General features: G+C 50.3%; 2 protein-coding genes across 2 annotated transcripts; both read right to left on the bottom strand.

The window, feature by feature from the left end:
* Positions 1-676: 676 nt before the first annotated feature.
* On the bottom strand, positions 677-2,686 carry LOC145390208 (uncharacterized). Its single transcript, XM_080265213.1, has one exon. It carries the CDS (start codon positions 2,684-2,686, stop codon positions 677-679), a length of 2,010 nt encoding a protein of 669 aa, XP_080121339.1.
* Positions 2,687-7,863: 5,177 nt separating this feature from the next.
* Positions 7,864-10,660, bottom strand: LOC145390207 (uncharacterized). Its single transcript, XM_080265212.1, has 2 exons — positions 10,624-10,660; positions 7,864-8,555 (listed from the first exon to the last, which is right to left on the bottom strand). The coding sequence occupies exons 1-2, from the start codon at positions 10,658-10,660 to the stop codon at positions 7,864-7,866; spliced, it is 729 nt and encodes a 242-aa protein (XP_080121338.1).
* Between the last annotated feature and the right edge of the window lie 951 nt (positions 10,661-11,611).

Here is an 11,611-nt window from a genome sequence, read left to right as displayed (position 1 = left end):
CTTGTCATTTTCGGTTTCGTCTTCGTCAGAGGAGCTTAGGTGTTCATCTGATTCACTGTCTGTTTGGTATTTTGGGATGTCATTACTTCCATGTGGGATGGGTTCATCTTCATGTGTGTCAAGCGCCATAGCCTCTTCGTTTTTCTCTTCAGAGATAGGGATGGTTTGTGTGTAAAGGGATGATTCAGCAGGTTTTTTATTTGTATTGGCTGGGGGAGAAAGAAGATTTTTAGTTGTAGATGGCAGAATGGCTTGTATAATTTTTTCAGAGGGGGGGTTAGGGGGGAGTTTGACAATTGGTAGTCCATTAAGTGTGCAACTTTCCCCCAGAATTTTATTAAAGCTGCCTGGGTTTGCAAGCTCGTGCATCGTTCGTTCGTTCGTTTAAAGTTTTCTGCACCTTTAGTGCAGGCCGGGCCATCTATTAGCCCGGTTTGTGTGGGAGGGCTTGTATAGTAACTGGGAAGATGGCATGTCACTGCAGTGCCCCTAGTGCTTAGCAGCGCACTGCGTTCTTCTGCTGATTTTTTTTTTGGGGGGGGGTTATTTAGGAGGTGGGGCAGCTTGTGCCACTTCTAAGAGGGTGCGAGTTGGTATTGTGGCGATGATATTAGCGGCTGCCTTGCGGAGCGTGCATGGGGGAATAGGATGATTTTCGGATCTTAGTGTGTCGGGATTAGGGTAGGGGGGTTTGACCCGAAGGCGAGATGTGGCAGGGCAGTTTAGCAGGTAGTGAAGGAGTGGTTGAGAGGTGGGGGCCTCGCAGTGTTCGCATTGTGGGAGAGGTGTTGTTGGTGGTGATTTCAGCTTTGCACGCGAATCCCAGCCGGAGGCGATGAATGTGGGTGAGGAGGCGGTTGTCTTTGGGTAGTGGCTGCATGAGTTCAGTATATTTGGTGGCCTGGGCAAACCAGGTAGCAGATGGAGATCCGAGTTTGACTTCTGCCTCATGATCGTTGCGATTGCGTCTGGCTGTTCGTTGCTTAATCTTTTGTTTAATGCGTGATAGGCTTGGGGGTATGTCTGTGTCAATGTGGGGGTGGGCTGATGCATATTTGGCTGCCTTATCAGCCCTCTCATTCCCCTTTATTCCAACGTGGCTGGGGATCCAGTGGATGGTGATGGATCCCCCTGCCTCTCGGATCTGTTGGGCTGTTGCATGGATGTCAGTGGTTAGTGCAAGGTTGTCAGAGGGTGAGAATTGTTTAAGGACATGGATAGCGGCAGTGGAGTCAGAATGAATGATGATGGTCGAGGAGGGTGCGGTGTGGAGGGCATCTTTTAAAGCTGCTGCAATAGCAGCGAGTTCGGTTTGAAGCGTGGAAGCGCCATTTGTGATTCGGAAGCCATGACTGTGGTCGCCACACACAAAGGCTGCCCCGGCTCGTGTGTCCGTAACAGAGCCGTCCGTGTAATAAGTGACGGCATCAGGGGGGGTGATAGAAGCAATGCGTTGCAACCCCTCTTGGCGCAGCAATTGGGTGGGGGTGTTAGCTTTGTTTGGCGAGTCTGGGAGGAGGAGGTTGTATAGGGGTGGGTTCCAAGGGGCTTGGGGGCGGTAATGAGGGGCAGGAGAGTCGGGGGCTTGCATCATGGTATCAGAAAGGTTTAGGGCGTGGATGGCGCGGGCAACATTGTGCATCCAGCTCCGGGAAAGGATGTCAGGGTGAAGGCCGGTTGCAGCTTTTATGCGTGAGAGGAGGGGAAGGGGGGAGGCTGTGTGGGCCAGTTTGATGGCTAGGCTTGTCACTCTTGCCTGGATGCGATGGTGGAGAGATTCTAGGTTGCATTCTAGGCGGAGGTTGCATAGCTTGGTCCACTGAGGAGAGTTGGTCATAATCCTCAGGGCTTCATTCTGAATGACCTCAAGTCTGTTTGATTGGGCAGTGTCGATGGTGAGAAGGACAGGGGCGGAGTAGTCAACAATGGACCTTACAGCTTGTATATAAAAGAGACGGAGGACTTTGAAGGACGCACCTCCCCCTTTGCCTGCTAGGGCTCTGAGCGCGGAGGTGCGCATTCTGGTTTTCTCCCTGAGCCGTGTCACTTCACCTCTGAAGGAAAGGTGGGAGTCTATTGTTACTCCAAGGTATTTGTGGGATGTTACATATTCAATGGACGTGTTTCCGAGTCTTAGTTGGTCTGTGGGAGGCCCAATACCCAGGGGGAGAGCTTTGGTTTTGTTGATGTTAATTTTTAGCCCCAGTTCTCTGCATATAGTGGTGAGCTTAGAGAGAGCCCTTTGTGCTCGTGTAAAGAAGGGGCCTTGATGGATAATGAGGGCAAGGTCGTCAGCGTAGCAGAGTAGGCGGGTTCCTGGGCCTAGGTCAGTGCATAAGAGGCACTCCACAAGGGTGTTGAACAGAGTTGGGCTGAGGATACTGCCTTGTGGAGTGCCATTTTGATGTCGGTGTGGAGCAGACGTGTGTCCTTGGAAGCGGACAGCAGCTTCACGATCCCGGAAGAAGTCGTCGAGCCAGCAAAGGAGGCGGCCCCTCACACCCTTGTGTGCCAAGGTTGCCAGGATTGCCTCAGGACATGCAAGCTCGAAGGCCTTCTCGAGGTCAATGAAGACAGCAAGTCCTTTGCTTCCTCGGAGTTCACAGAGGAAGAAGCCAAGACATTCTGTGGCCCTTTGCCTTTGGTGTATGCAAAAGTGTAGTGGTGAGGGGGGGGCAAGCACCATTGGAGGCAGTGGAGCACCATGCGCTCAGCCGTTTTGCCGAGGCAGCTGAGAAGAGAGATGGGCCTGGGGTTATTGGGGTCATTTTGTTTGGGGATTGGGTGTATCACAGCATGCTTCCACTGCAAGGGCAATCGGTCTAAGGTCCAAGAGTGGTTGAGGAGGTCCAGAAAGGCCTTCTCAGCCACTGGGCCCGCATGTGAAAGCATGCTGTAAGTGATTCCATCTAAGCCAGGAGCTGTATCTGTACTGCTTTTCTTTGCTTAGGCCAGCTCATGTGTTGTGAAAGGGCGATCAGACTCGGCTGGGGTGTTTTGGCTGATGTGGATCATTTCGGCTCTGTGTTGGTGGAGTTCCTCCTGCCGGCGCCTGATATCATTTGGGAGTTGAGTGGGGGAGGTGCGTCTGGCGAAGGACTCTGCTAGGTTTTCTGCCTCTTTGCGGGGATTTGGATGAGTTGGGGGCCGGGCAGAGGGGGGGCTGGAGACCGCTTTCAGTTTTTTCCATATAGAGCCAAGGTTAGAATGTGCTCCTAGCGACTGACACCACTCCAGCCATTTCTGTTCTTTGATGCTGTTTTTCTCAGCGATGGAGTGCTGGATGACTGACTGGAGATATCTAAGTGCCTCGGGGTGGGGTTGGCCCTGTAGATCTTTTTGGCCCTGTTTAGATGGTGATTAAGTTCTTTGACTCTGGGGCAGTAGTACCAGTGGTTTTTGTGGTGGCGCTTAATGGGGGTGGTGGTGGGAATTGCCGTTCCTGCTGCTGCTTGAAAGGCACTTATGATCTGGGCAGCATGTTCCTCTAGGTCCTGTGAGGGATCGCTATTGGTGAGGTCGTCTAGTGTGTTTGTGAACAGACCCCAGTCTGCGCGCTTGGTGTTCCACCGGGGGGGGGGGGGGGGAGGTCTGGGGAGTGGGGCGATTGGGATGGTGCAGAGGATGGCATGGTGGTCAGAGGTTAGAGTGGGGTGGATCTCCCAAGTGGAGTGACCTGCTAGCGTTGACGACACGAGGGAGAGGTCTAGCCTGCCCCCTTGTAGGTGTGTTGGAGAGTCAACGTCGTTTAGGAGAGTGATGGTTGGTGTTTCCTCCAAGACTATAGCTAGGTGGCGTCCTGTGGGGTTTGTGGGGCTTTGGGAGTTAAGGCAGAAGTGGTGGGCATTAAAATCTCCGCCAACAAAGACTTCTTCTGTAGCAGAGAGTGAGAGTAGCTCCTCCAGTCTAAGGTCGGCCGTGGGTGAGCGGTAGACATTGTATATTTTGAAGTGGCCTTGTGCTAGGGTGAGGTCCACTCCCTGAATCTCTGCCTCAGAACAGTCTGGAAGGGGGCTGATGGCGGCTGCAGGAATGTGTTTTCGGACGAGGATGGCGCAGCCTCGAGAATCACCACGCACATAGGGTAGTAGGAAGGGGGTGAAACCCCGCATATGCAGTGGGCGGTGCTTGCTTAAGAGAGTCTCCTGCAGGAGGAAGATGTCGATATTGTCTTTGTGTGAGACTTCTTCTAGCAGGGAGCGGCGTGCAGAGGCACCGAGGATGTTCCACTGCAGTATGCGGAGGGAGGTGGGAGGTGAGGTGTTGGCGGTGTTGCTGGTGTCCCCTAGGTTGTTTGGGTGGGAGTAGGAAGGGGGGACCTGGAGCGGGGTCTCCCTCTCTCCACAGAGCACTTGCGAGGTTGGTGGGGTTGGGCTTTCATTGTTTTTTTGTGCTCGGTGGGTCTGTCGGTAGACAGGGAACGGTTTCTGGCATCTCGGGGTGTGTGTTTTGTACGGTTGTGTTGTCTGTGGCATGGTTGATGTGTGGGGTCTGAGGTGGCAGGAGGTGGAGGAGGCTGTGATGAGGTTTGTTGAGGGGGAGTGGCTTGGGTTAGGTCTTCGGGGGCAGTGGTGTGGGGGTCGGGATGTTCTATCCAGTTCTGGATCGTTGAGGATATTGCAGAGCGGAGGGGGCTTGGATCTATGGGCCGATTGAGGACCTGTTCTAGCATAGACACCATTGTGTTGCATAGCATTCGGCCTAGATTTTTTAGGTGTTCTGCCTTGAAGATGAAGTGGTCTTTGGGAAGAGTGGTGTCTGGTTGTGGGGTTTGTGTGAAGGCTTCCAAGGTGGTCTATGTGCTTGCGTCCTGCTTTGGGCGTGTGTCGGGAGGTGGTTGGCAGTGCGGCTGTGTGGGTGGGGTGCGTGGTTGGTGAGGTGGTTTTGTTGGGGGGTGGGGAATTGCCTGAGGAGTAACAATGGGGGTTGGTAAGGGGGAAAGTCGGTGGTCAGCTGGGGAGGGGGGGGAAGTGGCGAGAAAAAAAAAAAAAAAACACAAGGGGGATATATATATATATATATATATATATATATATATATATATATATATATATATATATATATATATGTATCTAGCCGATAGATATATATATATGTGGGAGGTATTTATTTACTCAGTCGTTCGTCCATTAGTTCTAAGCAGCACACACACATATATACACCCATACACACATGTATACTCAAATGAAATTAAATATACTTGAGTGTATGAATGTAAATCGGTATGTACTGTATGCTTAAGCAAGAACAACGAAGGAATCGATCAGGATAAATAAATTATCAGCTACAATCCGGCGGTTCCCTACAGTGCCGGGGGGGCCTAACTCCCCGCCCTCTAGAGGACGTCGTGAGAGTACCCCGACACTACCCCGTGAGGGACTTACCTAACCCTAGCCCTAACAGAATGCCTACCCTTGCCGCCTCCTATAACCAGGCCTCTAAGGCCCCCCTTCATGGAAATACCCTACGGTATCCCTTCAGGGTTCGGCGTCGTACTACGGCAGGGACTCTAAGTGGCAGCCGGAAAGCAGCTGATATGGTAAAAAAAAAAAAAAAAAGTTTCCTCAAGCTGTGTTGGCGTGAAAATCGATCTCTGAGCTGGAAGAGAGACAGCTATGGAAGTCTTGGGTTGCGCTATCCACGTTTCACTGTGAAGCGACGATGTTAAAACCTCAGGTGATGGCGGGGGAGTGCCGGATCGCGTGCCCTCCAATCACGAAACAGATCCGACGCCCTCCAATCAGAGCGCTGAAAGGTTCTTGCCACAGGCTAGTGGAAGGTTGGAGGTCTCTGCTGGGAGATGTGCTCGGTGCGGCAGCTAGTGAGAGATTGGTGGAGGAGCGTGAGCTCGTGCATGTGAGCATTCATGATAAGAAGCATGTAGTCTGCAAACTTGTCGTTGGGAGATCCATTTTGTATAGCAGCTGCTGGGGTGTTAGGGTTTGGTTTTGTTACTTGTGCAAAGCTTAGACCTGGTCGTACTGTGGTGGGGGGGGGGATTTATTGCTTTCTTTACTATTTCTTTTCTTTTAGGGCATTTCATAGCCATAGTGCGGTGGTCTCCTTCGCAGTTAATACACTTTTTGAAGTTGGAGTTGCATTTCTTCCAAGTGTGATCAAGACTGGAGCATTCAGAACAGATTTTAAAATCTTTGGGTTTAGGACATTCGTTGATGTTATGTGTGTCCATTTCATAGCACTTCATACACATTATGATATGTATATATTTCTCAGCCTGGATCTGATTTTTGCTGATGCACAGATGGAACAATTTCAGCCCTTCTATTGCTTTTTCTGCCATCTTGATATCATCAAATTCTATTTTCATAGTGTTTCTGTTTCCAAATTTGGTTATTTTGGTGATTTTGGCCCAAGAGTTTTCTTTAATGACTTCATGTACAATCTCCTCTTCACTGTGGCAGTAGATGATGTCATCTACTTTGGTGCATATTATGCTCCTTTTAGCTTTTAGGTCGGGAGGGAGGATTGGGGTGAAGCCATTGTCCTGTAAAGATGTTTTCAGAGGATGAGAGGAGCTTATTAGTGTCATCTTCTGTGGCTGTAGTTGCGATGATGAATTCTTTTGAATCATGGAGTCCTGTTATTTTCATGTTGTGAGGAGCAACTATTTCAAGCAATTTCAGTTTAACTTGATTTTCTTGGGGATTACTGTGTTTGATTTTAAGTTTACCCATTTTTCAACATGGGGAAAAAATCCTGAGAGGCCACTAACAGGCCGCCTAGTTGGTCCAATCTACCTGTGATCTGGGGCTTGTAACCTAAACTCCCCCCCTCTAAAGGGAGTGACCACTTGCAAGGTCAAAGGAGTACCCCTGATCCCTAACCCTATTAAAGAAAATACCCATTCCAGTGCTTCCTATAACCACCCCAGAACAGGGTCCCCTCGTGCCACTGGCCTCGGGGTTCGGCTTCGTACCGCACCAGAGCCTCTACTGGGCGAGCCTAACAGGACCAAAGTAAAATCTAAGAAATAAAGGTAGTCTTACGTAGTAAAAAGATTTTCAGCCAAGGTGAGCGGGCTGACAGACTTGCAGAATGATGGGAAAGTCGTAATCGGTAAGGTGCTGGGAAAAGCAGCAGTGAAAGTCTTAGCTTGCGCTATCCACGTTTCACTATGAGCGCCGAGTCTATGCAGAGCTGGAGCGAGCGGGAGAGATGTTACCGCTGCGGCTGCCGGGAAGAGAATACTGGGCGAGCCTAAAAGGACCAAAGTCTATCTTGGGAATTCTGAGTCTGTCTCAGCTAGAGAACAGGGGTGAGGAATGATCCACGGGCTTGGATGTTTAACATCGGCGTGAATTGGTAAGGGAGGGTTGGATTTGACACTGCAGTACTGCTTTCCCATTTAATTTGCCTGTGAGACAGTTGGAAAACTGTCGTATTCTGCTGGATCGCGTGCCCTCCAATCAGGAAGCAGATCCGGCGCCATCCAATCAGAGCGCAGTGAGGTGTCAGCCACTGGCTAGTGGAAGATCGGAGGCCTCTTCTCTTCTGGGAGATGTGCACGGTGCGAGAGCTTGAGGCAGAATGACATGACATGACATCGACATGGGCACCGCCGCACATGTTTGTTTGTTTGTTGAAGATTTCCCCTTCGTTTAAGTGGAAGGGGCCGGGCCATATGTTAGCCCAGTCAGTGATTTAAGCAGAGACAAGTAAGTGATGAAGACTGCAGGAGCAGTCTCTTGACTTTAAAAACTATATGCACATATATACACACATGTATATATATATATATATATATATATATATATATATATATATATATGCACACATGCTCGCACGCACACTCGCACAGACACACACACACATACATACACTGCATATCAGTGGATATGCACGTTAGGTGGGAGGAGGTGCAGAGCGCACCACCTCAGTCAGTGCTGAGAGTGGGGCCGTGGCTACAACGTAGGCTGCAGCATTACGTAAAGAGTTTATGGATCTGGCTGCTTCGTGAGTTCTGGGAGTGACTGGGTTAGGAAGAGGTCGTTTCCTGATGAGGGATGTGGCTGGGCATCTGAGAAGATAGTGCAGGAGGGGATAAAGTGGAGCCTCCTGGCAGTGTTCACATGCAGGTTCGGGGGTTTCGTCATCTGGAACCATTTCATCGTAGCATTTATAGCCCAGGCGAAGGCGGCGCAGACGATTGAGCATCGTAAGGTTGGATCTAGTTGTGATTGGCAGTGGTTTGTAGCGTGTGGCAAGTGAGTACCATCTAGCCGAGGGGGAACCCAGTTCAACATATAGGCGGTGGTCTTCTTTATTTAATCTGGCTGCCCTGGTCTTAATGGCATGCTTGACTTGGCGCAGGCTCGTGGAGATTACAAAATCAATGCTGGGGTTTTCTAGGGCTTGTTTTGCTATTCGATCTGCCTTTTCGTTGCCTGCAATGCCTACGTGACTAGGGATCCAATTTATGGTAACCGATCCCCCAGCATTGCGGATAGCTTGGGTGGTGGTGAGAATGTTGTATATTATGTGAATGTTGTCTTTGTGAGCGTTTTGGCGAAGGGTGTGAATGGCCGAAGCCGAGTCTGTGTGTATGATAGTGGGAGTTGTTGGACTGTGTCCAGTCGCCGCACAGACGTTGTTGTTGTTGAAATATTCTCCCCACAACGTGGTGGGGAACGGGCAAACATGAGAGCCCGTCAGGGAAAATGCAGAAAACAGCTCCAATGAAGGGGCAAAGCGCGGACGGCAGACTGGCAGACAGGGCAAGGCGGCAGAGGAAGGGAACGAGGCGATGGTGGTGAGGCAACAGCCCGATGATCGACGAGGCGAGGGGGAGAGAGCGGTAGACTGCACGGCGCCGATGGAAGGGGCGCCGGCATGCTCAGGTGGAAATCCCCAAACGACTCGGCGGTGGTTGGCGGCCGGCTGCTCAATGTTTACAGAGGGCAGAGAGGGACGAGAGCATGGTAGACTAAACGGCGCCGATGGTGAGGGCGCCGAAGCTCTGATAGAAGCGTTCCGAACTCTGCCCTCAACCCCCATTCACTCGCTCCAGCTCTCCACAGCAGCAGGTGGAAGCGTAGAGGGAAGGCCCAGTCCATGTGGACACAAGGGCACAACCCCGGTCAAGGTAGTGGCGGAGGGAGGGTGGTCGGCCATGGAAAGGGCGGACGAGCCTCAACCTCCTGGTGGGCTGACCAGGGCACTCCCGTAGGTGGAGAGGACAGACCCGTCCTTCAGCTGAAACGGCTGCTGTGGAGAGCTGGTCCCGCCGGGAATAGCGGTGGAGGTGTTGCCTCGGCGAGAGGTGGGCTGCGAGTGGCCGCACTTCACTTCACTTCGTCATAGAAAAGTGGAGGGAAAGAAGAGGGAGAGATTGGAAGAGATTAAGTGGGGAAATATGAAAGACAGTTGGAGGTATAAAGATTGGGGGCCGTCCCCATTGCTGTGGCTTAGTTTTTATTTTTTGTGTATGCTGTGTTCCTGTTGGTCCTATACAGCGGTCACTCTGTGTATGTGCAGACAAGGGTAGATATATCGATGAAGGTGAAGAGCCATAGTTTGTACCCCCGGCGCTACTAAGGGTGGTGCCTGTCTCTGTGGCATTGGTGGGTTCTGCTGTCTTGGTGGGTTGCTGCTCTCTATTTCACAGGCTCTATAGTTATGGAAAGGAGGAGTTTTAGAATTAGAGAAAATGGGGGGGAAGGATAGAAATTATCTTTCCTCCCCATGGCATTCACCAGAGTGCACGAGGCATAGGCTGTGCATGGGCAATGTCTATTCCCAACCCACTCCACGTTCACGACCCCGCCATCAGATGTGACAGCTCCTTACATTTTGGTTTCAGGAGCTAGCACAACGGACGACGGAGTGCATTCACTCAGGAGTGGGCAGGGAATGAGTGTGCAGTGCAACTGTCTCCTGACAGTAGTGGTGGTCTGGTGCGGTCAGTTCAAGGTCGGCAGGTGTATGGGATATAGGGTAACGTGGTCTTTCGCTTGGTTGCTGCCGTTTGTATTATTAGTTATTATATATAATGAGAGGGGTTGTCGTTAGAGGGACGTATAAATTGGGTTCTGTTTAAGAGGGAGCTGGGGAACCAATTATGCATCCTCCCGTATTCTTTGTTGGTGATGTCCTCGTAATTTGGGTCTCTGGTCTCTTCTAGTTTTTGCCAGATTTTTCCTGCCCTCTTGTGCATCCGGATGTTTAGTGCAGCTATTTTGTGCATGCTGTGTAATTGTTCTGTGATATAGTTGAAGGGGTGATGGTCGTTTTCGACAAATCTCAGAGCTTTGTTTAATACTCTTTGTAGTTTTAGTTTTTGGGTGTTTGATATAGTGTCCAGTGGCACAGGAGGGTATTCTAGCAAAGGGAGACTGTAGGCTTTAACGAGGTGGCTTTTTATTTTTCTATTTAGCGTTTTAAAACGGTAGAGGGTGGACAGTGCTGCCTTCCCCTTGCATATTCGTTCCCTTACATGTTTTGTGATCCCGGCCTGAGTTATTGTGAGGCCTAACAGGCTTCCCTCATTGCTTGTGTTTAGTAGCTCACCATCCACAATGATTTTTTCCATGTATTTTTGTGCTAATGGAATTATTTTAAATTTCTGTTGGTTAGTCCTGATCTTCCATCGTTTCTCATAATCACTGATTCTGGTGATTTCTCTGGCTACTTTGCTGGCCATCATGAGTTTGGACCGTCCTTGGTAAGTCACTATTTGAGTCACATCGTCAGCATACATTATGTCTAGGCAGTCTGGAGGTGGGGGTGTCTCTAGTGTAAAGAATGTATAGGGTGGGCGAGAGGACGCTCCCTTGTGCCACCCCACTGTCGAGCTGTATAACGTCGCCTAACTGGTCCTTGTGTCTAATTCTCGCGGTGCGGTCAGTCACAAAGTCGCATAAAAACTTCTCGAGGATGGTAGGGAGTTCTAGTTGTAATAGTTTGTATTTGAGTCCTTCATGCCAGACCTTGTCAAAGGCCTTGCTTACGTCTCTGAGGACGAGACAGCACTGTTCCCGTCTCGACAGGGTCTGGGCGATAGTCTCGTAAGTCAGGGCTATGGCTTTGTTTGTGTCTTTTTGTGGTCTGAAGCTGTACTGTCTGGGGTTATGAAGTCTGTTTGTCTCTAGGTAAAGTCGGAGTCTTCTGTTGATGATCCTTTCAAGCAGTTTTCCTGGTACTTCGAGCAGTGAGATTGGTCTATAGTTCTCGGGTGTCGTGTCAGTCTTTCCTGGCTTAGGTATCATTACTATTACGGCTCCTTTAAGTTTGTCAGGGAAGTATCCCGCGGACAGGGAGGCGTTGAAAATGTCGATGAGTCTTTCTATCATGGAGTGTGAGCATTCCATGATAACTTGTTTGTTAATGCCTGTCAGTCCTGGGGCCGTGTTCTTCGTTTTTGTGACTACTGTCTTAAGTTCGTCTACTGTGATTCGGCTAGTGAGAAGGTTGTTCGTTAGTCTGGAGAAGTCTGCTGTGTCATGGGGGAGGATTCTGTCTCTGTTGTCATTGAGGAAGTGAAGGACCATTCGTTCGTTGTCCTCGTCAAAATCGTCATTTTCGTCGTTCTCGCCATGTACTCCGCAGGGACATCAAGGGAGTTCCCGGGGTATGCATCCCCAGGTGCCGAGAA

The sequence above is a fragment of the Coenobita brevimanus genome, unplaced genomic scaffold (assembly GCF_032717465.1).
Source record: "Coenobita brevimanus isolate Jiangsu-jjx unplaced genomic scaffold, ASM3271746v2 jjx.HiC_scaffold_3604, whole genome shotgun sequence".
NCBI classification, from domain to species: domain Eukaryota; kingdom Metazoa; phylum Arthropoda; class Malacostraca; order Decapoda; family Coenobitidae; genus Coenobita; species Coenobita brevimanus.
The sequence above is the reverse complement of the archived record's forward strand: the minus strand, read 5'-3'. Positions and strand labels throughout refer to the sequence as shown.

Excerpts from the sequence above, each read along its gene's own strand:
- LOC145390208 (XM_080265213.1), bottom strand. The coding sequence starts at position 2,686 with ATGGTGCTTGCCCCCCCCTCACCACTACACTTTTGCATACACCAAAGG.
- LOC145390207 (XM_080265212.1), bottom strand. The coding sequence starts at position 10,660 with ATGGCCAGCAAAGTAGCCAGAGAAATCACCAGAATCA. Across the intron at positions 8,556-10,623 it reads CAGAGAAATCACCAGAATCA|ACTCGGCTTCGGCCATTCAC; the intron begins GTGATTATGAGA and ends TCATACACACAG.